This window comes from Podarcis cretensis (genome assembly GCF_951804945.1).
Source record: "Podarcis cretensis genome assembly, chromosome: 5".
Taxonomy (NCBI): Eukaryota; Metazoa; Chordata; class Lepidosauria; order Squamata; family Lacertidae; genus Podarcis; species Podarcis cretensis.
Window position 1 is genome coordinate 34,438,576 of NC_137174.1, and position 26,291 is coordinate 34,464,866.

Consider the following 26,291-nt stretch of genomic DNA (forward strand, 5'->3'; position numbering starts at 1 on the left):
CAGCCTGTTTATTGAGTATTCATCCTGATTTGCAGGGAGATGAGGTGGTGTTGGCTATTTAACAAACATCCCATTTTATTGGTTTGTGGGGAGGTCAGATGATGTTGCATCCTTCAGGTTCCAGTGCATTTTCCTGTCACTTAATTGCAAAAAAGGTCAAAATTTTTGAGGAAGTTGGTTTGTTGCACAAGAGCTCTCAGTCAACTAATTGCACAATGTGAATTTGCCAGTATGAGATTGAACCCTACCTAAAAATACCAGCACTCGACGTGCCCTTAGCCTCCCTATTTTCTCTTGAGGGATTATTATTTTTAAAGGAACATTGAACTGGGAGTAGGGATAATGGGTGGGATTAGCTGAATGAGCCCCATCAGTGGAAGCTCTGCGCAAGGACTTCCGCTTGCACAGTGCAGCTTTCTTCCCCTCTCCTCCCTTCTGTTTTCCCACTCCTCCAAAATTGGCTCTTTGGGGTCAGGAGAACCTCCAGAACACCATGCAGGAAAAGAAGAGGGAGATTGTTCCATCTGGCAAGCTGAAATGCTTGTGCACACAATACATTCATCCAGTAACATTGTCCGACAGGGTAGCATTGCCAGCACATCATTGAACTACATTTTTACTTGAAACCATTACTTGGATTTCTTCTTCTTCTTCTGTCTTTCAAGGGTTCCTAAGTGTGCACATCATTTTTGTTGTTGCAGTTGACACCAGTTGGAACTACCATCTTTACAGGATTCTCTGGAAACAATGGTGCCACAGACATAGATGATGGTCCCAATGGACAGATAGAGTACGTCATCCAGTACAATCCCAGCGACCCAGTATGTGAAATTCTTATTTGTCATGGAGATAGCATCCTGGGGAGGGATGAACTGGACTTTGCTTTGCATGTGGGATTTGGGAAAGGGATTTGTATCACACATAGATTTATGAGCCCAAAAGCATTTATTCAAGAAACCTGGCATTATTATTTTTTAAGCTATTTGAGAGTGATTCTTTTTGACGGGGGCAGAGGGAGATGTTTTAATCATACACATGTAGAACAGATTATGCATACAAGTAAAACCTGACAAAAAAATGTGTGGAAGTTCTTTAGAGAGAATGTGCCATTAAAAAACCAAAACTCTTCCTTGATTCTGCTGGTGGAGTTCTAGAATCCCATGTGCTGCTTCTTCCCACACTTATGCCCCTGCTGGATGTTCAAGAATCAGTCCTGAAGGTGTAAATACAACTGAATTCATAATGCTCAGCTCATATCAATTCCCTGGAAAAATAGGTCATGGCAACTGGAACTACTTGTGTAGGCAATTCTGTGTGTTGACCCAAGAAGGGCATATGAGTAAAGAACTTTATTCTCCATTATGCCACATGTATAATGTACTTTTAGGATGACGTGGGAGGGCACCACATGTAGAATGCTTAGTGTGAACTAGAGTCATGAATGTTGGCCACTCATATGATCCATCCACTGTGAACAAGGGGTGGGATTCAGTGAGTGGGGCTCACTGATGTAGCCATTTTACATACTCAGGTCCCAACTCACTAAAGGATCTACTTGTGTAGGGGAGGACTGTGTGATCTCCCCAGTTCCACTGGTGATGATTGAACTTTTAACATGATCTGTGTGAACTGGTCCTAAGTGAGCCAAAGGTCAAGTATAGCATAGAGTTATGGTATTAATAAAATGGCACTTTCATTTGCAGCACTAAATATAAAACATAGTAGTACATCTACTTATTAGTGCATTTTATATCATTCTTAAAACTGGGCTTTACATTCTGTTCTTTTTTAACTTACAAAAATTTCAAACCAGTAAGTTTATGTAAGTTTAATTCAGATGCATTTAGTCGATAGGATTTTTAAAAAGGTTTCCTAGTGGGCAGGTCGAAATAGTGTCATGATATTTTAGACTGCCCATTTTTGGAGGAAATATTTTACTGCAGAATTAAACACAATTTTATACACAGAAAACTTTTTACCTGTGATATATCTCTAAAATACTTCATTTTAGACACCATGAGCTTTTTTTAAAAAAACACACACCACACGTTTGGATTATTATTGCTATGCAAAGGCTCTAAATTATCAGTGGCAGTAAGACTATAATAATAAAACAGGTTAAAATAAGTACATTTTGATGAGAAGAGGAGGAATGATTGCTATCATTTGTAGGTTGCTTATTATTCCAAGGTAATAGTAGAGACTCCATTGTGATTGAGATCATACAAAAAGCTGAGATGTGAATGGTTTGTATTCTAGAAAGTTATAGAATCAGTGTTCAAGAAGATTGATCAGGAGAATGATTGGCACACCTTTTGTTGGATTAAAATAATTACACTCACTGTTACTGCACTATTAGGCAAAAGCATGGGAAAACAATGTGTTGTGTTGCTCCATGAAACTTTGCCAAGGGTGTTGGGGGAGATGGAGAAAATACTGATATGCAAGACTTAATATTCAGCAAAAGATGGACCTAGTTCTCACAAGCTGCGGATGATGTTGGTAAGCCCGTGTCTTGCTAAAGTATGCCATTTCAGACTGCCCATGCAGGCTTATGAGATGGAATGTTCCCCTTGCTAAGTTTAAAAAGAGGTTATTATATGTAGACTATTAGTACGTCAAAGTGAAGGCTATGTGCATAGAATATATTTTAAAATGAAAGAGAATTAAATCAGCTGCAGGCTAAAGTGGATCTGCCCAAACATCGGTTTACAAGTTGTTGTTTTTTTTGCTTTAAAAAAATCCTTGCTTTTCAATATTTCTTCTATCTCCCGAACATCTTTGGTCTTTAGAAAAAAATGACATTCACTCCAGATGTTTATTCGTTGTTATAGGCTTGATATGGTGAAGAAGTGATATGGTCACATCTCCACAACAGGCAAATTATGGCACCGGCACTCTTTTTTGTCTTAGCTGTGAAGGAAGTAGCTTCAAACAGAGTAGCTTCCATATCTGTAGGTGGAGTGTCCACAACATACATTAGATCTGTAGCACTCTGTGCCCCCACACACTTATGCTCCATCGTGTAAAGTCTCCCATCACTTGCAGATATCTGAATCAGTACATAGCAGTTCGATGAATTCTTGGCTATATAAATGATTCATTCTGGTTTAAATTTAACTGGTATCAGTGCTCAAAAGTAACTTGATCACAATTACCATACCTTGTAATGATTTTAGGTTGCACAACCTTTTAGGCAAATTACAAACTAAAGTGCTGTGCTCCTGGTGAGCACTTTCAGCAGGGCAATGTGGTCATTTCACGGCTTCACCGAAAGTCAATTGAGCTTATACACTTGTCTGGGGTTTTTTTAGAAGCATAGAAATATCACAGTGGGGTGAGAAATCATTCCTAAGATCCTCCCATGGTTACCTCTTTGTATAAATGCACCCCCATGAAGAAGAATAAAGATAAAGCCATGGGAGAAGGCCTGTTGATTTGCCTAAAAGCTTGTGTTAATTCTTCAACAAAGGAATGTCCAGAATTTTACCTCTACTTCATCAGACTGCAGTTTTATGCAAATTATGTACAAGTGTGTGTGACAGGGTGTTGTGACACATGCTGGCCCCTCATTCAAGGACCCATCTGCATGGGGAGAAGTCCCCTCCCTGGGTCCATTTATGCAAGCTTCCAACCACAGGTGATTGTGGTTGTGAGGGCCACATAACCACAGGAAATTTACAGCAAGAATAGTGGTGATTTTACAGTACTTCTGGGCCCATTAAGAAATCAGGCAACCCATTTGCCTTGGTTTCAACAGTCACCAGAAGCACACAAATGCAGCCTGGTCATGTGAACAGGTTCCAAATCTCCAAGAACCTCATGGTTGGTTGTGTCAATTTTAGGTCCCATTTGCCATCACATCACTTGCTCTCCTTTGCTTCAACCAGAAACTGGGAGATATACAATGTCAGTTATATTCAGAGTAGACCCACCGGAATCAATGGACTTGTATTTACTAATTTCAGTGGGTCTACTCTTTGCATCATCCAGTTGGATATCATCATTTGTTCCTATCTAGCCTGAAATGTTTTAATTAGGCTTTTATTGTTGAAAGATATGTTCTTTTTCCTTCGTGGCATTTTTTTCTTTCTTTAATTGGAATAAATGTGACTCCACACTGTCATTATGCCAAGGGTCTTTCTTCTGTTGAAATTCATTAGGTCTATGGGGAAGGATGTGAGAGCAAAGTGAACTGATTGCTCACTGAAGAAAAGGAAGTGTTGTTGTCAGTTGCCACTGATGGATCTTCCTAATTTGATTACATCATTTTTCCCCCTGTGACCTATATTTCTCTTTTCTTCATTTAATTCTGGCAGACTTCAAATCGAACTTTTGATATTCCTCTTACACTGTCTGGAGCAGTAGTTTTGCGTGAGAGGCTAAATTACGAAGAAAAAACACGCTATTTTGTCATTGTCCAAGCCAATGTGAGTATGACTGACTTGTAATTTTTGGTGTCCATTGCGAATATGTTTTTAAGGGAGAATAGAAACTGTATCTTCATATTTTATCTGATGGGCATTTAAATTGTCATTATCAGCACATGACTTTTTTTAATTCAAGAGGGCATTCACCCCATGAATATCCATCATTTGATTCCTGCAGCATTGTATTTGAATGAACCATTGTAGATTAGATGCTTCAAGCAGACCTAGCATTTTACTGTAAGTCAGCAAATTATTTTGCAATCCTCAAGTGATCATCATCTGTTGATGAGATATCAAATGACTTGAATGCATGAAAATGAGCCCTATGTTTCTGCTGCCATGTAACACAATCTTTCACATATTTACTGGTTATAAAGGTGTTGGTGTTCAGTTGCAAAATAGAGCCTTTTTAGTCTGGGAAGTTATAGAATGATGCATTGTAGTGTCAATGAGTTTTACTGTTCTGTTGCAGCTAGCAATACTAATTTGCTGTGAAATTAATTTAATGGATGCAGTCTAACTGCATCCTTCAGTTCTGAAATGCAACCTTTTGAAGATGCTTTTTCTTTCACCTCAAGTTGTGTATATCAAATAGGGGTGTGTGTGAAGCATTTTCCTGACATGTTATGTAACAGATATTTCAAGCTGAGAAATAAAGTGATGCCTACATTGTACAGAGTTTACCAGCTGGAAAGCTTTACTTGGAATCAGCTTTACTATTGATGTTGTCTTTTCAACCAGAGCTGGCAAAGTTTCCATTCATTGCAGAATTCTGCAAGTTACTTGCATAATTATAAATCCGCTTAAAAGGAATCCTGAATTCCAGCCATTCTTGTGCCATATTTCATTGAGGGTGCTTCCAGACAACTCGTTTATTGAGCAGTCATCCTAAAAGGTTTGCTAGGAGGTTATAATGACATTTTGTCAAAGCAAGTGTGCCATGGACTAGCTGGATGCAGAGGGGTCGTGGGAGGTATTAGCCAGGTGGCCTCCAAGGGAAGAAGACTCAGAGTCTGGGGAATGGTGGCGACCTCCAAGGGAAGAAGACTCAGAGCCTGTGGGATGGTGGTGAGACAACAATGAATGGTTAGAGGTAAAGGGAACAGACTGGGAGGAGGAGGTGTCAGAAGCAGAATAGGTGACGGGGTTTTGTGAACAGGAAGAATCTGCAGCAGAGCACAGTTCAGACTCTGAGGCAGAAGCAGGGATACTTCTGAACCACTTCTGAGTTCTTGCCTAAACATCAGTGTAACTGCCCTTGTTATTGTTTCTTAATGTGCTCAACATTCAAGGAGTTCAAGCTAGGTAATTTTAGATCCTGGACTCCATAGCCTTTTGGGGGACCTCACTTTAGACTCCCATGTCTGTTCCTTCAGTTATTTCTCTTCTTCCTGCCAACACTGCCTTTCTGTGCTTTCTAATTGCTTTTACATTCCTGATACAGTAGAACAAAACGAAGAAACAAAAAAGTTTCCATCCCTGGTTTTGAAAAATGCTCCCCTCTGAGTATGTGAAGTTTTTTTTTTCCATTTTAAACTTCCTTAAATCATAATGCCATAATGATTATTATAGGACTAAGATGATGTTTTCTTCTACTATTCTGATGCAAAACACATTCATTTGAGAATAAGCACTATTCCGTTGTAGAAAACAGTAATGTGGTTCAAGGACCCGATCCCCCCAAAGTGGAATGAATACACAAGGACACGTGATATAAGGTTAATGGGCAAGAAAAGGCCAAAACTTTATTGATTACAGAAAGTGAAAAGGTATTGGCTTAGGCATTGGATTACGTCAGATGACTCCACCCCCTCAGAGAGGGGTGAGTCAGAAACAAGGGGGGTTTATTCACCAGTAGGTGGAGCCTGTTGATGCTAATCCAACTATAGGCTCTCCCCTGGTGTCACCGAGGGTCGTGCCATGGCCTCCCGCCAAGCAGGCATCGGACAGAATACACGACCGCCAGATTCCTTTAACGGAATACCCAAAAATTGAAGGCATAGGTGATGGCCACACCTAGCTCTTCGACACCACAACACATTTTTCCAATGCCTAACCTACCCACCAATACCACGAAAGTTGTGACAATTGCTACGAGGTAGGCGAAAAAACCAAAAAGCCTAATGCCAAATGGAAAAATTCCTACCAGGCCCCCGGACAACCAGGGCGACCAACCTAAGGTCCATAGCAAGGCCAAGGAAACTAAGACCCTGAGCTAAAAGGGAGTGGAGGATGGGTGACTCGTGACGGGATGACGAAGAGTGAGGACGAGGAGGGGCTGGCGCCGCAGCATTTAGGCTGCTGTACACGCCCCCTCGGAGGCACCTGGTTGGGTCCCTGCCGATGGGCGTGGGCGCCAGCCAGGTGAGTGGAAGGCAGGGGGCTAACGCCCCCTGCTAGAGATGGAGCTCGGGCTCCTGCCCACAACCACTCCCCTCTCTTCCAGGAGGGAGAGTCTTACTTTTAAAGAAAAGACAACAACAAAATGAGCACCTGTAACTATGTATAATCCCTGATGGCTACCAGCTGTCTTTTGAATGTTTTCTCAAAAGATGAAGGCAAAGAAAAGAAGATGGTGAAGTGATCAAAGTGATGCTTCAGTGAGTCCAAGCATCCCTACGCCACCCTAGGTGCTGATGCTGGACTTGTTTGCTGCTTTCTCCATTATCAGTTACTCTCTGGGTAGCCATTTCAGGACTCCTTGGGTAGCGGGGTCATGGACTTCAGTCTCAAGTTCCAGTCTTAGCTACATATTGCCCTTGTTGCAAAACTTCTCTTCTTCTTTACTTGCTTCCACCTGATTTCCTTCCTTCCTTTCAGATCTTGACACAACCTTGCCTCTTCTGGGTGCAATGTAATCCTGCCACCATTTTCTCCCCCTTCTTGCACAATATCAGCCTTCTCTTTCCACTAAGCTCCTGGGTTTATCATCTAAGATTGCAAGTTCAAACTTTCCCCAAGACCACATCTCCAATATCAGTTATTTTCCTGGAGACATTGCACTTTCTATTTAGTTGACCAGCTCAACAAATGTACATATAGTAATATAGTGGGTTGTATCCTGCTAAGCAGATTGCCTTGTCCTTAACAGTTTGATCACCAAAAGCAAGGCATTAGCAATGTTCTACCCCAGACCATCATGAAATGGCTGAAAAGCAGGAATGGCATGCGAATACAAAATTAAAAATCTTTGTGATGTGATAATGTTGCTACCGTTTTGAATAAGAATAGTCTGACTTAATTCTTTTTCTACAGACTACTTTATTCCTACTAGAAAAGCAACAAAGAGAATTTATGAATTCTTCTGTCAGTAAGCAGAATATATAGAACACATACTGGTGTGCTGTGCTGATAAGTGATTCTATAATTAAAACCATACAAGTTTCTCATTGGAGATAGAGGGGATTAAAATCCTTTGTTGTGATGTGTGGGAAAACAATGCTTATCAGTTCCAAATTTGCCAGAAAGAAGATTTTATCACATAATCTGTTTCCCCAAATATTGCTAGATGGGAGGGGGGCTTCCATTTGAATGTTTTCTCCCTCACACACATGGCTAATATCAGATTTCTTTGCTGATATTGGATAACTTGCTTTACTTCTGAGACAAGCCCCCTGACCCCAAAACAGCACAAAAGAAGTGTGATGATTTGGAGTCCAAGGAAGGAGGAAGGGTTTGAGGAAAATAATTTCTGTAGAAAAGAAAGATGTGTCATGGAATAGAGGTATAAAGGAAGGTCAAAAATGGGGTTGTTGGGAGGAAGGGAAGAAGATACATAGAAAAGGACAGAGCAAGGAAAGAGAGGATGGTAGGGTACAAAATATGATACTAAGATATAAAATAGTGAAATCAAGGAAGTGGGAAGAAGGCTACCTAAAGCATATTTGCCTCTTGAGATAAAAAAAGGCTGATAAGCTCACTCACTCACTCACTCACTCACTCACTCTCACATACATAACCCCTCTTGGTTAGTAGTGGTCCCAGATTAGAGCTTTGTGGGGTCAGGGAGTGCAATGTTCACTTCCACCTGTCTTTGCAACATGTTTACAGCTTGCAGTTTCGAATTTCACATTATTATATGCAGTGATACCAAGACAAACAACTTTTATTGTCGGGTTAAATCCTTATTTTCTCCACAGGACCGAGCTCAAAACCTTATGGAAAGAAGAACAAGTACAACCACCCTTACTGTTGATGTCCTTGATGGGGATGACCTTGGACCAATGTTCCTTCCATGCGTATTAGTTGTTAACACTCGGGATTGTCGGCCGCTCACTTACCAGGCTAGCTTGCCAGAGCTCACGGACCCTGTAAGTACAAGAAGGGACTTTTTTCCCCTCTCCCTTTCTTTTATTTTCATTCACTCATTCTCTCCCTATGTTCAGGTCAATCACTCTCTTGTGTAGCATGATTCTGTGCCCAGCAAGCCAAACACAATCCAGCAAGCATATATTGTGGCCTGTCAGGTGCTTGAACATCCTTTTGTTCTTACAGGTCCATGAAGATTGCAAAAACTGACACCCCAGTTAACAAAATGATTTATTTTAACAAAATGGTTAATTTAACCAAGTTAACAAAATGGTTTATTTTCAAGTCTAACTTCAGCATGGGAAGATTTTCAGTTTTTTGTTAACACATAGGGAATGGAAGATTAACCTGGCTCTAATAGAAGGCTTTTTTGAACCCTAGATACTACATTTGGCTCATGTGCTGGAAATTCTCCACCCCTACTCTAGCAGAACATTGCTGGAAGAGTAGCAGAATCACTATTTTGTACCAGAGTTCAAGCAGAACAAGCACTCGTGCCACACCAAATGAGGGCTTGTTTTCATTCTACTTTTTGTACTTTGTATGTGTACGCAGGTGGCGCTGTGGGTTAAAGCCTCAGCGCCTAGGGCTTGCCGATCGAAAGGTCGGCGGTTCGAATCCCTGCGGCGGGGTGCGCTCCCGCTGCTCGGTCCCAGCGCCTGCCAACCTAGCAGTTCGAAAGCACCTCCGGGTGCAAGTAGATAAATAGGGACCGCTTACCAGCGGGAACGTGACCTGGAAGTGTCTCCGGACAGCGCTGGCCCTGGCCTCTTAAGTGAGATGGGCGCACAACCCCAGAGTCTGTCAAGACTGGCCCGTACGGGCAGGGGTACCTTTACCTTTACTTATATCTGTATCTACACAGAGACACGTACTTGAGCACAATATGTATTTATTCTCCATCAGGTATTACAAACTGCTGCGAGTACCATTTCTCTTTCAGAATAATCTCTGAAATTCCGTTCCTTTCTTGACTAACATTTCAAGGGTATTTCTTCTTCTTAAGAGATGTCTGATTCCACATGTGCCTTCCCTCTAGACTCAGCAAACTATGGATGTGGTTTGTAATGAGATATGTGTGCTCAAGTCCAAAAACAAACAAACTAAGAATTGGTCATGAGTCACCGGATACCTCTGGGCTTGTCAACATATATCCAGTATTATCTTCATCATGAACAATGTATCCTGGTCTTTGGCTGATGCTTTTGTATTCGGAGCCATTGCCGGTTCATCTGGGCACGAGACTATTCACCTTACCATTAACACAGGCATGAATTGCTGATTATTTATTTACCATAGTAAACAGAGGTAGAAAAAGACTAAGGCCCTTAGTCAATTATTATCAGTGCTATTTTTCTAGAAAAAGAGGTGCTACAACTCACCATGAATGCCTCCCTTGTTTTCTTATAATGGCAATGGTTCCCACTTGAGAGGTGCTGGAACTGAGTTACAGTGAGTTCTGGCTGAAAGAAGTCCTGATCTTTCTTTCTTTCTTTCTTTCTTTCTTTCTTTCTTTCTTTCTTTCTTCCTTCCTTCCTTCCTTCCTTCCTTCCTTCCTTCCTTCCTTCCTTTCTTCCTTTCTTGCCTTTCATCTGCCCTTCATCACTATTTCAGGTGGTTAGAGTGAGATGGAACACAAAATTATGTTGTAATCGTTCACAATGTATTGACCTCCAAATACTGTATTGGTTCACTTTCCTGCAATACTTTCCCTTTTGGTTCTTACTTTATTCTACCCAGCAAAAGGGTGGTGGTGGAGTTCAGCATTCCAAATGTCACATATTTATATTGTCACCTATACAGTAGCTTTTTCATTTGTGGATGCTGGCAATTTTTAAACATGGGATGTCGCACCGAATTAACCAGAATATTGCATTTCTAAGTTTTAAATGTCGCATTTAAGAAGGTTTTTTTGGTCTGTGTCTGTAGCACAATTATTTTCAGTCATTTTTGTTGTTATTGGTTATGTTGTTGTTGTAGTTAAAGCAGCCTGTGATGTAAAAAATAGAGAGAAAGAGATTACATCTGTAATGCAATTATTTCTTCTGGTAGCATTAAACAGCGTGATACACTGGAAACATACAAAGTCTCAACAAAGGAACATTTTTATTTTTTTTTTACATGTGACTGAGGAGATTAAGGTGGCTGGCATAATTTAATGGACTCTGTTGAGGAGAACACTATTTGTTTAAACATGTGCTTTATTCATGACTTCCAGGAGCCAGCTGTTAATAATGCCTCTGTGAGAAACCATTGTCTTCTGAACATTAGTTTTAGGCCTATACAATGTTTTGCTTTGATTTGTAATATTCCACGAAGCAGCTTTTGGGATTTGGCTGGCCTTTTTTTATGGTCTAAAATGCCCCCAAACTGCCAGTTTTGTAAAGAAAGTTTTCCCAAGGGTGTTGAAGGAGCTATATTATTTGCTCCTTGTCAAGAATACAGATGTTAAAACAAGCATTTATAACAGAAATAGCTACCCTGCGAGTCGAAAGGCTGGATGGTTAACAACTGGTTTTGGGATGCACAGGGGGCTAAAGGTGAAGCAGGTAGTTGAGGAAGTCATAATGGATGTTGCGGACTCTGTCATTTCGGCAACACCAATATTTTTGCCTCCCTACCCTGCTATAACACTGATGGTATAATGTGTACTTAAGGTTGTAAGAACATCAATATTAATGGTGTTGAACAGCTGTGATGTATTGTGACAGCTCAGTAATAGAACAGAAACTGGAGTGTTGCCTGCTTTCAGCCAACAAATGTGTAGTTTAAAGGGAAAATTCTAAGCATCTGAGCCAGCGTTTGATACGAGGCTGTTATCCATCAAATCAATGTGCCCCTAAATGACAGCAAGCTTAAAACACAATTGCATAGTTTTAAAATCAGAAGGGCGGTGGATAGGTGTCTCGGAGACAGTAATTAAGATTTTCAGTTAATCGGTAAAAAAAGAGCACTTTCCCAGTGGACAGCAAAAAGTTTCATTTGTACCCCTCCTTTCATCCTTTCTCAAGTGAGTGTACATGAGAAAGGGCTGCAGATCTGTGGCAGAGTGCATGCTTTGGATGCAAAAGATCCCAGGTTCTTTTATGTCACTCTGACACTTGCATATCTGCAATTTATTTTGTTTGTTTATGATTTCTCCCCCACTTGACTACATGTACATGTTGAACATAACTTGCATTAGTAAGTGATACAGTTTCCCTAATGTAATTGTAAACTGAAAAGATTTCGGAACCTACTTCTTGGATGTGTCTGGAAAGAAGACCAGAAGTGTGAGCCGTATGTGGTGTGGGTAACTCTACACCATTTGTAAACAGCTCTCTATATGAAGCAGGGTTAATTGCGTGGACAGGCGGAGTCCCCAGATCCCGCGTGGTCCCCCCCGTCATGTGGAATAACGACTCAGGACAACATGCTATGGGATTAAATTGGCCACAACTTTATTAAATTTCAAATGTGGGTAGACCTTGGCTCAGGCATTGGACGTTCTCCCTCCCCAGTCCCCAGCCGGGGACCTAGGGAGCTTCAGGGTTATCCAGTGTGTGTGGGGGGGATGGGCCAGCTCTGGAGAACATATGTTCAAGCAGAGATAGCCGCCCCCATTACGCGGCCGCAGGGGAGAGCAATGACGACCTTTCGGTGTACGGTCAAAGCCTCCCTTCAGAAACCCCTTTAACGGGGAACCCTGGTATCGCCGCCGCAAAGAGGAAGATGGACTAAAGGATTCCGCCCAAGGCCTGATACCGCCAAAGTTGTGACGTTTTGCTATGGGAAAGGCGAAACCTGCCAATGCAGGGAAATTCCTTTCCGGCCCTTTAACAGCGACCTTAACGTAGCAGCGCCCGCATACCTGTGAAGAAAAGTTAACCTGCAAAACCTGTGAAGAAAAGTTAACCTGCAAAATAAGACATTAACTGAGGGTGGGTAGGGTGGGAGAAGCTCTGGAGCCAAGTGAGTATTCCCAGGTAAGATCCTCCCTCTATTGTGTGGGCAGGTAATCCCTCCCCTACCTGGCCTGGTCTCCTTGGCAACGCTTCCCCCCAGGTGGGATTGGACAACTGACTGAGGTAGGCGGAGACCTCCAGGTATCCCACCTGAGGGAAGGCAAAGCCAAGCCTATGCTGTTGGAGCCACTCCAGATCTAGGGGCTGCACGCGTCCACGCAAAGGGCGCCCCCGTTTTAGGCGGGGAGCGGTCATTGTGTTTCTTTTTGCTTTGCCCAAGCCTCCCTCCAGTCTTTGTGTAATTTCTTATTCCTTGTGTTTGATCTTCAAAGAGAATATTTTCATAGCAATTTATATTCTGCATTACAGAAACAAATAACTGGTGTCCTTTTAAAAATATGTATATACTGTATGTATGTAGGTATTTATTTATTTTTCTATTTTTCCTTGAATAATGCGGTTCCATTTATGTACATAGACATATGCTGTAGAGAGCAGAAACTGGGTGTTTGGGTGGGTCTGGAGATTTATGGTGTTTTGACAGATACTCAGTTATTCTCCTTTCTGACCAACTACCCAGTGTTTCAAGCTTATCAAAAGCTTATCAACAGCCCTTTAGGAGTGAACTCCCACCCCAACACCCACCCACCTACCCACCCACCCACAAATTAACAGCAGAACTAAAACACAGGATCAAAATCCATCCTACGCCATAGTCATAAGGTGTGTTCAGGCATGTTTCCCCGCCCCCGTCTCTCTCTCTCACACACACACTTGCTAGGGTGTGACCAACTTAGCCCAGAATGACAGAATGCACCCCATATTAATATGGCTGTCTGTTTTTGAATCATTGCCAAGTTCAAAGAGTTATTGTCATGCTAAAGTTCATTGGTTCCACTTAGCGGCATTGCTGCTGCTTTGTCCTTTACCATTCTTCATTTTGACTGCATGATTTGTTTTCAAAATGTTTTTAATCTGACATTTTCTGCAAGAAAAACGTCACAACCCACATTGTAGACAATGCATTTCAGGGCAATCTGTGATATCTGTGTATGTCAGAACGGATGTATTCTTTGTATAAATCTCTCCCTTCTCACCAAACTGAAGGTCATGAAGCCGACACATACACAAGGGCTTGCCAGCAACTCATTGTTTGTTTTGGTACTTAGTATAAAGCAGGGTTTTTCCAAATGACTTCTGCAAATACTATCTTAGAGAAAACACAGTTCATCAAGGTTCTGCATGAACAAAGGAAAAGCTATTTTGTCTTGAAGTTCTAATGTCCTTCATGTGGCACATTTGATAAACCTGAGAACCACCACACAGAAGACTGCATTTTGTAGCTAGGGAATGTGATGAATGCCAATATGATCAATGCCACCCAGGCCAGGAAACACTGGCTTGGGATTTTTAAAAAGTGATATTTCAAGGCTTTTCTCTCTCTCTCTCCCCCCCTTTTTTTTTTTTTTTTTTTTGCAACTTACCGTTCTTCAGAGACAACTATGAAATTTCCACATGCTAAAACCAATGCATGCTACTGTGAATAATAAAACATACCTTGACTAATACTCAGGAGACAAATTTTAAGACTTAATTTCTTTCACATTTCTGTGTTTCTTGGACAGATTCAACAACATTTCTTGCTTCCTACAGTCAATCCTCTTTTTGGTGGCACCAGCAGTGCCACTATTATCCTCCTAATCTCTTCTGCCATCACCTATTCTTCCTCCTTCTTCTCTCTCTCTTAGTCCAATTCTTAATGTATCCAATGTGCCTTTTGTACAGAATATTATGTTTGTAGATGGAGCTGGTAGCTGTGAAAAGAATGGTTATCCAGTCCTGTTTCCGTCTCTTTCACCACTCTCTCTCTGTGTGTGTGTGTGTGTGTGTGTGTGTGTGTATCCAAGGGCACCTGAGGCCTAAATCAACCCCTCTGCACTCTAATTGTGCCAATCCCAATGCCTATGATTACTTGCTTGCTTCTAGTTCCTATTACATGAGCCTAAAACTGTATTTCACACATGGAGGAGACAGGAGATAACAGTTTTTCTGAACTGATTGAGAGGTCTATAACAAACCTGGTTTCACATTTTGATAATGAAGAAACTATTCAAGATTCAAGTTTTAGAACAGGGTATACATTGTCACAAAGAGACTAGGTAGTATCCAACTAAGTTATATTCAGAGTTAGACCCATTGAAATCAATGGACATATAAGAGTCAAGATCTACACTGTGGCTTAGTACAGGTGTGAAGAACCTTGGACCTCCAGGTGTTGCTAAACTACAGCTCCCATCATCCTGGGCCATTGGTCATGCTTGCTGGGGCTGATGTGAATTATAATTCAGCATCATTTGGAGAGCCAGATGTTCAGCACTCCTGACTTAATCAGATACAACCCAGTGTTTCTTTTCTAAGGTTTTTAGGCTTCTGTTCCACCCCCACCCCTCTAATCTTTCTTGAAACCACTGGGCAGAAAGTACTTCTTAATGTTATTCTTGTGTGACAAATCCCATCCTTTCTCAATCATCTCCTAAAGTATTTTTCACATTGATGCTGCTTTGCTCTTAGAAACAAAACACATTAACGCTTTGGGGGGGGGGTGAAATAAAAACTTTTCTAAAACTGTACACTATTCTGAAAGCAAAATAAATCCCTGGAAAATAACATCTCCCCTGTGAAATCTCAGAAGTGACACTAACAATTTCAAGAGCACAAGGTCAAATAAAACCTTTGTTTTCGTGACAGTGGTGGTGAAATTGAAGTATTTGTTTTCATGATACAACTAGTTGACTGTGCAGCTATAGTAAAGGCCTTTCCTTAACTATATAGAGAATTCTCTATAGCCTAGCATATATAGAACAGAAAAGAAACCCCAAACTGTGCGAGGAACTTCAAAGAAAGCTTCAAAGTCATCTCTGTGCTCTCTAGTTATAGGTCTAGACTGCGTAGACCTCCACATCTTACAAAGCCTTTCACTGTTCCTTTGTAGCAGCAGTTCAAACTTCTTATAGTCCTTTCCCATTTATGAAGGCCTCTCTGGCAGAGCAAACAATAATTTATTTTCATTTCAAGTTTGTATGGCAATGCTGGTTCCAGTTTAGAAACATTTAGACACCTTAGTTCAGGATGACCATGTTCCCTCCCTCAGACTGGCATCACTGGGCACCTGCTGAAGCCCACATCATGAGGAAGCCCTTTGCTGACCTCTGGAGGCTCCCAGGGGAAGAATTGTGCTTTCTTCCACGCCTATGTGCCAGTTGTAATGAATAATAGGGAACTTCCTGGCATCTAAACCAGGTGCCTCCCTGGAGTACGGTGGGGTTAGTGAGTTGTTTAGCACAGTGAAAGTGTAAGAAGCCTAGGCAGGCTATGTAATCTCCATTCATCCAACTGATGAGCAGAAATTAAAGATGGCAGTGAGATTGGCATGAGATTGGGTACTTAAATGGGAAGAAGGGGAAAGTCTTTGCAAGTCTCCTCCCTCTTCCTTCCTCATCTTCCACGCTAAAGCAAAGTTAGAGTTGTGTTTGGTTTGCCATGTGACAGAGAAGGTAGAACGAGAGGAGGTTTTATTTTCCAAGGAAAGGCAGAGCACTTTCAAGCAAAGGCAACTAACTACAAATGCTTGGCAAAAACACTCTCAGAAACAGCCTTCACTTCCTCCAAGGGCTGCTTTGCAAGTCTCCCTACATTCCTCTTTTAAACCCACATTGGGTTTAAAGGGGGATCACAGGAAGTTCTTCAAAGCAGGTGAAGCAATCTTGACAGCTGGTTGGCCCCGCCTACTTGGCAATCATGTGATATTGAAGTCATGTGGTTGACAAGACAGTGCCCCCTATCCAGCAACTTCATCCCGAGAGGCTGGCCCTGAGGAGCATCCTGGCCCCTGAACCAAAATGTTTCCCCACCCCTGCTTTGCCAAATTTACTTTACCAAAAGGGATGGAAGAAAAATTGTGCAAATGGCATGTTCATGGGACCAGAATGCAATTGTTTGAAAGGATTTTTAAAGGTAAATAGCAGGTTCAGGGCATCTGATCCAGATCAGAAACCTGGCATAGGAAGGTATTGAGGGGGTAGAGGTAAGAAGCCTTAACCCCTTGTCCTCTTCTGTTATTCTAATCTAAATTGGTGGGTTCCACTCTTATTACCTGCACTTGAAGAAAAGCTTCCATTTATGCCACAATATATGAAATCAAAGAACATACTCCTTTGCTTTCCCCAAAAACCTTGACACTTCAAGACTGCCCCTGAATTGATGGTGTTAATTAGATTATAATCTCTCATCCTAAACAAGTTCTTGTCAGATAATAAATTTAAATGCTAATGGAGTTGATGCATGTGTGCTTACTATCTTTAAAAAGACATTTGGTAGGTGGTGAAATATTAGATACAATTTAGTCCTGTCACCTCATCTCAGCCACAATCAGAACTTTAGGGATGGAATTAGACTCTTAATATTATTATTCATGTTTGCTCACTTGTGGCCATTTAGAAACAGTCTATCTTCCCATTAGAAAGTTGTAACTGTTTTGTTGTCATTGGGCTGACTATGAACAATTTGTCAGTTTCGTGAGAGCCACTGATATTTTTTTTTTTTACAATTTGTGGGCAAAAGCTGAAATCATTAGATGGGGTAGAGAAGAAAGCCAATTGCAGTTTCAGGTACTTACTCCTAAGGGTTTTATTTTGCTTTGTTTAATTGCAGCTGGGGATTTATTAACTATGGCATGTTTACGGTGTAGTGCTATGGATGTTTTCTCAGAAATTGTTCCACTCGACTAAGTGTTGCATCTTTAGTAGCTTTAGATGCGTGACAAACTGACATTCACCTTTTGGGTGGAAACTACTTCAACAGCTGTAAGAAGCTATTTCACTGAGATATAAAGCCATCCTTGTAATTTAAATATTTTCTTATTTATTTTTCTTGACTCCCCCCCCCCCCGATATTTTAAAGATGGTTTCAGTTTACCACAACATGGGAACAGAGAGTCATCAGCAATATAAATACAAAGTGATTTATATACAAAGTGAAGGGGGATGTTAAGTCTTCAACAGATTTACAGCAAGACTTGCCAGGTACTAGATATTACAACTTAATGAAAACCGCCATTTCATATTAATGGCATTTAAATGAGATGCCTCTTTCAGCAGCATCAAAACAGAAAGGTTTGATGAGCTCCTGATTATGTGGTAGTTTAGGCTTAAGGCTTCATGCACTGTTTCAGAATGATTTTCCCCCTCTCTCATCCTTTTTTATTCTATTATTTTTATTTTTTACCTTTTGATGAATTGTCTGTCCTCCATGTGCAATCTCCTGATAAGTGGTGTTTTTCAGTAAATGTCACTGAAAACAAGTGAAGCGAAGGTTAAAAATTATGAAGATGTGAATTTACAGATAATTAATTTTTATCTGCATAGGGCTGCACAAAGAATGACAAGGCTAATTAAAAGAAATTGGCACTAATTTTAATATGGAAATACATGAAGCTTAGGAGTGGAGGGGTTTGTGATTCCCTCCTGGCAGATGTGCAAGCATTTATTTTACCTGCACAGCTTTCCGGCTGTGGAAGGGTCTGTTTTATATGTGTGCTTTGCAAACTGTTCAGTTTTTAACCTGAAATTACATTAAAATGGCTATTTTACATAATGAAGTCTAAGTGTATCTTCTAACATTTAAAATGTGATGGAGGTTAAATAACTTGAGACTTTCAAAAGCAATCATATTCCCTTCAAAATTTCTTTCTAAAAAGAAAAAGTTGTATACTTCAAAAAAAAAGTTTATACCTTAAAACTTAAAACTTGGAAAATTTGTTGTATTAGTCCTCTGTTCTGGGGGAGAGGTGAGAGGGGGGGGGGAAACCAATTGTTAATGTTACATTAACATTACATTATGTTTACATCCTGTTGTTTAAACCACTTAAAACTTATATGGCAGTCATAGATGTGACATCATTGTCAGTGGTGAGGATGATCAGGAACTGAAGCTCACATATGTGAGGCATTTGGGGGCAGTAATGCAGGAAGTGACAAGACAAAGAGGGAGGGCAAGTAGGCCTGGCAGGACTGCTATACACTTGCAGCCCCCCAGGGTGCAAGCCTGCTGGTTGCATGCGGAGTCTGCTTTACTATTCTATTCTGTTCTGTGCAGAGAACATACTCACTAGGCAGCCTACAGAAGTACTGAACCTTCCTGCTCTCTACATTGGGGGAGGGGGGCAACATAGCATTTCCTTCCCCTGCCCCCCTCCTGATCATATAGGGTTTTAAAAACTTTTAAGTCACATTATCCCATCCCAGAAATTGATTTGGTGCTGGATCCTGATTGGGTATTCCCCAGGTCAGCTATTGCGGAGTAAAGGGGGATATGCACAGCCCTAGAAACTAACAAATTATATTACCCACTTATAAATCTCAGTATGTAAATAGACCTCCTTTCTCCCACATATTGCTGCTCTTTCAGCCGAAATGATAGCTCTCCAGCATTTATCCATATAAGGACTCTGTACAATTTCCAGTATTGATTAAGCCCCTGTAGGTACCACTGATGATTGCTGCAATGGAATTCCTCTGCAAAATCTTTTCTGTGACAGATTTAGGCTTGCTAAAAAGTTGACATCAAATTCCCTTTTTTGCAAAAAATCAAACTTATAAAAAAATCAGGAGAAGAGGAAATTATTTTCTTTAATTATTTTGATCTAGTGATATGCATTCATATACTTTCATCATTAAATGTCATTTTTCACCATATGGAGATTTTGAAATGACATTTAGATCAGGTAGTTTACGATGCCTTATCAACATGCTTCATTTCTAAAAGATTTCTCATCTTTGTCACAGTGCTGCCACTTGTGGAGATAATCATAATTCTACTTGCCAAGCTATCCTGTTAGACTGCAAACTGATTGTTCATTAAAGGTTCAGGAAAGATGCTGTCTCACTGTATTATTGTCACAACATGAAGTGCTTGGTCAATGTTGGGGGTACAATTAACCACCCCCAAATCTGACCAATGTTGGCTTTGCCTGAAGTAAGCGCTAAACACAAATGTATGGATCACACCAAAAGAAATTGCCACATTGGAACTATAAAACAGAAAACACAGAAATAGGGGAAAGCATGAATGCAGATTTCCATGTCATTACTAGCAGATATGAATAGATTAACAGAAATATACCTTTCCCCAACCAACTGATATCCCACTTGTTCCAGTTTGATACAAAGGGAGAAAATCACATGTGCATTGTCTTCTACCATGAACTAAACAGATCCGAGTGAAGAATTTTATAGGTTTCCTTCCAGCCACCAAGGGCAGACCGGGGCTCTGAAAGGGAGCACCAGGAACCTAGCAAGGATCTATAAGTTAAAGGCTGCAGTTCTGTAAAGGAGATAGAAGATACAATCTATACTGCTGAGCACCAGGAAAGGTAGTAACCTATTACCCTCAGTTTATACCAAGCCTAACCTAGAGATTTTAAACTGCTTGCCAAAGCTAGGAACTGAATCAGCAGTTCCGAGAAAGTACATTGTAGCTTATTAGAAAGAGCTGTAACTATGAAATAAAATAATGTGCACAGTTATTTTTTTATTGTAAATGCCTCTTGCAGTGGCCTCTGAGTGGGATCTTGACTGCATCAGTCAGGGAGGGGAATATGACCCTTCTCCCCCCCCCCCCCAGCGATCCCTCTGGAAATCCCCACAAATTGCCATTTGTATTGGGAGGGAAACTCCCATTGGTGTGAATGGAAATATCCTTCCTAATACAAATAACAGATTTGGCAGGGGACAAGTGATTGATTTTTGCTGGGACCATTTCAAGAGAAAAGGGGGTCAATCCTTCCTCCCCATCAACATAATTCTAATACCACGGTAGCTATTTAAAATGTATAAACATCAACATAAGAAGAGCTCTGCTAGATCAAGCCAATGACTCATCTAGCCCCACTTTGGGGGTTGGACTTGATAGCCTTTGTGGTCCCTTCCAACTCTACAATTATTTGATCCTGTGATTCTGCTCCAGCACCCTATTTTCACTGTGCTGGCCAGCCAGATGCATATGCAAAGCCCACAAGCAGGAGCTGCGTGTAATAGTGTTCTGCACAATGGGGAGGCCTCAACTGGCATTCAGAGGCATAGCGTCTCTGACCATAGGCATAGTGACTTAATAGGCATTGTAAGCCATGATGGCTGTGTTTTCCTTCTACTGTCAGAGGCACCATGCCTCTGAATGCCCATTCATTGCTTTTACATAATGGACGTCACATGTAATTTGGCTCTAGTAATTTCTCTCTGTGTGATGTGGATAAGTTCAAAGGAATGGCATGTTTATTATCCTGTAGGATCATGGTGCTGTGTGTGGATCAAAGCCCCTAAGCATTTGGAGTGTGATGGGGAAGAAAAAGAGGATTTGAGGGTAAAGCTCGTCCGGTTTCAAGAGAGCAATATGCCATGCTTCACAAGCTTCACAAGCTTTAGTAGTAGCCTGTCAAGTAAATTATTTTGCATCCTCCTCAGAATTCCCCGTTTACTTCCATCTTCAGAAAAGCCCATGTATGGCACTGCTATACCATGCACAGTCCTTGTGAAGGGCAGGAAGAATGTCAGGCAGGGGCAAATGTGTTTTCACCACTTTGTATGCCAGGGTAAGGTAACCTGGGAAGTGCTGCCCACTGAGCCAAGCCAAACATTGCAACAAGAAATGGACGGTAAGGGTTGTCTAAGGCAAAACAAATGAAATTGTCATGGCTTTCATAGGCTTCTCAATGCCTGCCTTAGCTGCTACAACCTAAGCATGGGTGATGCAAAATCTCTTTCTTTTCTCATTTATTTATAGGCTTGTGTGTAGGCATTTGAACTCCTAATCATTAGCATAAATAATTAAAGTAAATCAGTTTCTTATAACCTGCTTTATAATGTCAATGGCATTTCATGAGGTGAATTCTGAGCAAAGAGCTTGTCTGCATGCCTGCATTATTTATTGTTAGCTGAGGAGTTAGCCTGCTGTCAGTTACAATGACAAGGGCATTACTGGGTATGGAAGTTTCTTTACAATTCAGCATTTGATCCATATACTAGGGTTCTCTCCCTCACTATTAAGCGCATAGGCTATAGTATTATCAGCATCCAAAAGAAGTTATAGCTTCTTGGCAACTACATCTCACTGAGAGGGGCATACAAGGGGTGAAAGTGTACCAGGTCCCATGTCATCAGGAACCCAGACTCTTAGCTTTCATTAAATAAAAAAAAAGCTCTTCAGAAAGTTATAAAACAAATTCTGGAGACTACTCCAAAGGCTTTAGCACTACACAGACAGCCCCACTGCTAGGGAGTCTTAATCACTTCATCACTGCTGCTAGGCAATCAGAAGAAGGAATGTTAACCACCCCCTCCTGAGACTTGGGAGCGGGCCCTCCCAGAGGTGCAGAGAAATCAGGTGAACTTGGGTGCAGGAAGATACTGAGCTATGTTTGTTAAACTCCTCATGTTCACATTACTTCATTCACTCTCCAAATGGGCAGCTTTTACGGAATAAAATACCATTGGGCAGCTTTAGTAGGTTTTCCAAATTGGTGGGCACTGCTGCCTCAAATGGGAGTATATTGCATAGTTTATCTATGTGCTATGTGGTATATATTTATATCTTGCTTTTCCCGCCAAGAGCACAAGGTTATATACATGTTTCTCCTCACTCTGCTTTTATATTTGCAACTAGATAAACTGGGGATGCAGGTGGCGCTGAGCCTTGGGCTTGCCGATCAAAAGGTTGGCGGTTCGAATCCCCACGATGGGGTGAGCTCCTGTTGCTTGGTCCCAGCTCCTGCCAACCTAGCAGTTCAAAAGCACATCAAAGTGCAAGTAGATTAATAGATACCGCTCTGTCTGGAATGTAAACGGTGTTTCCGTGTGCTGCTCTGGTGTTGGTGTTCCATTGTGCCAGAAGCGGCTTAGTCATGCTGGCCACATGACCCAGAAAAACTGTCTGCGGACGAATGCTGGATCCCTCAGCCTATAAAGTGAGATGAGCGCCGCAACCCCAGAGTCGTTTGTGACTGGACTTGACTGTCAGGGGTATCTTTACCTTTTTAAACTGGGCTTAGTTAATATATGTACATAAGCAGTAGAAAAAAGATAGAGGGGGTGGGGCAGTGTTAGCAGGATGGAGAGGGTCCCAATCCACATACAGTGTACTGGGCCCAGGAAATTCTCTTGGCATCTATGTCCTTGAATAACGGTCCTGCACCTAAACATAGCAATAGCATTTTAGACAGAGGTCAACAAGAATACTTTTTTAAAAAAAAAAAAGAAAGAAAAAGAAAAGGTAACATTGACTAACAGCAATATTGTGATTCCTTTTGTAATAGTGCAGCCTGTGCTTGTTTATTGGTGCAAAAATGATCTGATGTTAATTAACATACTTTCTTATGTTGAAACTTTTTGGACACAATCCAGCCAATGTTAAGCACTTCTAAATGTCATCAATTTAACTTGCTTAGATCTCTCATGCCTCTACCAATGCTGAAGTGCTTAACATTGTCTGGAATGTATCCTTCTGTTTGCAGTGATACAAATATACACACACAAACAAACACTTGTTCACTTTTAAATTGTTCATTTTAAAAAACAATGTAGCACATAGTAGTTTTTTAAATGGCAAAGGGAAGTGGGATCATCTTTAAGGATGGTCCTGGTTGCGGGCAGGCCCCCAGGCCGGTTCCTCCCTCCCCCCCCCCGGCATGGACGGAGTAATGCCGTCATGCCAGGGTGGCACCAAGATCACCCCGGCTTCTTGGCCAATCACTTTTGTGTGGGGTGATCATGGGGGGGATATAAAAGTGGCAGCGTGACACATGTCAGGTACTTGTTTCACGCTGCTGGACTACTGCCCACTCATCCTTTATTTTAGATTTCCTCTGGCCTTGCTTTGGACTTTGGTTGGTCGCCTGTCTTGGGAATTTTTCCATTTGGCAGATTGGCAGTGGCCACTTGGTTTTAGCCTACCTCTTAGCAATCGTCACAACTTTGTAAGGTTTGGCGGTTAGGCACTGGCTCATTGATTTGTGGGGGAAGGGAGGTCAGCCATTGCCTGCCCCTCCATTGACCAAGGGTATTCCGTTAAAGAAATCCAGGGCCTGGATCCTGTCCGAAGTTTGCTTGAGGGGCTAGGGCCATGCCAGGCCTCTGGGGACACAGAGGAGAGCTACAGGTGGGTTTCCCCGATGTGGCTTCCTCTTTGGGTGGTTTACGCTTACTGACTTCCTGCAAAGGGGGCAGGAGTCCAATATAGTCCTTTGCCAATGCCTAAGCCAATACCCCAAAGAAGGATGTTCTTCTCATTATAGGGGATTGGAATGCTAAAGTAGGGAGTCAAGAGATAAAAGGAACAACTAGCAAGTTTGGCCTTGGAGTTCAAAATAAAGCAGGGCAAAGGTTAATAGAGTTCTGCCAAGAGAACAAGCTGGTCATCACAAACACTCTTTTCCAACAACACAAGAGACGACTCTACACATGGACATCACCAGATGGGCAGCATCGAAATCAGATTGATTATATTCTCTGCAGCCAAAGATGGAGAAGTTCTATACAGTCAGCAAAAACAAGACCTGGAGCTGACTGTGGCTCAGATCATCAGCTTCTTATAGCAAAATTCAAGCTTAAAGTGAAGAAAGTAGGAAAAACCACTGGACCGGTAAGATACAATCTAAGTCAAATCCCTTATGAATACACAGTGGAAGTGAGGAACAGGTTTAAGGATTTAGATTTGGTGGACAGAGTGCCTGAAGAACTATGGATGGAGGCTCGTAACATTATACAGGAGGCAGCAACTAAAACCATCCCAATGAAAAGGACATGCAAGAAAGCAAAGTGGCTGTCCAACGAGGCCTTACAAAAAGCGGGAGAGAGAAGGCAAGCAAAATGCAAGGGAGATAGTGAAAGATACAGGAAATTGAATGCAGATTTCCAAAAAATAGCAAGGAGAGACAAGAAGGCCTTCTTAAACGAGCAATGCAAAGAAATAGAGGAAAACAATAGAATGGAGAAAACCAGAGATCTGTTCAAGAAAATTGGAGATATGAAAGGAACATTTCGTACAAAGATTACCATAATAAAAGACAAAAGTGGAAAGGACCTAACAGAAGCAGAAGACATAAAGAAGAGGTGGCAAGAATACACAGAGGAACTATACCAGAAAGAAATGGATGTCTCGTATACCCCAGGTAGTGTGGTTGCTGACCTTGAGCCAGACATCCTGGAGAGTGAAGTCAAATGGGCCTTAGAAAACACTGCTAATAACAAGGCCAGTGGAAGTGATGATATTCCAGCTGAACTATTGAAAATTTTAAAAGATGATGCTGTTAAGGTGCTACACTCAATATGCCAGCAAATTTGGAAAACTCAGCAGTGGCCAGAGGATTGGAGAAGATCAGTCTACATCCCAATCCCAAAGAAGGGCAGTGCCAAAGAATGCTCCAACTACCACACAATTGCACTCATTACACACGCTAGCAAGGTTATGCTTAAAATTCTACAAGGCAGGCTTAAGCAGTATGTGGACCAAGAACTCCCAGAAGTGCAAGCTGGATTTAGAAGAGGCAGAGGAACCAGAGACCAAATTGCAAACATGCACTGGATTATGGAGAAAGCTAGAGAGTTCCAGAAAGACATCTTCTTCTGCTTCATTGACTATGCAAAAGCCTTTGACTGTGTCAACCACAGCAAACTATGGCAAGTTCTTAAAGAAATGGGAGTGCCTGATCACCTCATCTGTCTCCTGAGAAACCTCTATGTGGGACAAGAAGCTACAGTTAGAACTGGATGTGGAACAACTGACTGGTTCAAAATTGGGAAAGGAGTACGGCAAGGCTGTATATTGTCCCCCTGCTTATTTAACTTATATGCAGAATTCATCATGCGAAAGGCTGGGCTGGATGAATCCCAAGCCGGAATTAAGATCGCTGGAAGAAATATCAACAACCTCAGATATGCAAATGATACAACCTTGATGGCAGAAAGTGAGGAGGAATTAAAGAACCTTTTGATGAGGGTGAAAGAGGAGAACGCAAAATATGGTCTGAAGCTCAACATCAAAAAAATGAAGATCGTGGCCACTGGGCCCATCACCTCCTGGCAAATAGAAGGGGAAGAAATGGAGGCAGTGAGAGATTTTACTTTCTTGGACTCCATGATCACTGCAGATGGCGACAGCAGTCACGAAATTGAAAGACACTTGCTCCTTGGGAGAAAGGCGATGGCAAACCTAGACACCATCTTAAAAAGCAGAGACATCACCTTGCCAACAAAGGTCTGTATTGTTAAAGCTATGGTTTTCCCAGTAGTGATGTATGGAAGTGAGAGCTGGACCATAAAGAAGGCTGATTGCCGAAGAATTGATGCTTTTGAACTATGGTGCTGGAGGAGACTCTTGAGAGTCCCATGGACTGCAAGAAGATCATACGTATCCATTCTGAAGGAAATCAGCCCTGAGTGCTCACTGGAAGGACAGATTGTGAAGCTGAGGCTCCAGTACTTTGGCCACCTCATGAGAAGAGAAGACTCCCTGGAAAAGACCCTGATGTTGGGAAAGATTGAGGGCACAAGAAGAATGGGAC

General features: G+C 41.6%; 1 protein-coding gene across 19 annotated transcripts in view; it reads left to right on the top strand.

The window, feature by feature from the left end:
- PCDH15 (protocadherin related 15) overlaps nucleotides 1-26,291 on the top strand; it is a 647,566-nt gene that overhangs the window by 416,612 nt on the left and 204,663 nt on the right. For 18 of the 19 annotated variants that reach the window (XM_079976223.1, XM_079976213.1, XM_079976221.1 and 15 more), the window contains 3 exons: nucleotides 702-821; nucleotides 4,320-4,430; nucleotides 8,570-8,740. In XM_079976223.1, the coding sequence (XP_079832349.1) occupies nucleotides 702-821; nucleotides 4,320-4,430; nucleotides 8,570-8,740 (402 nt within the window). The remainder of the gene's footprint in view (nucleotides 1-701; nucleotides 822-4,319; nucleotides 4,431-8,569; nucleotides 8,741-26,291) is intronic. The other variant, XM_079976222.1, reaches the window with a different exon arrangement.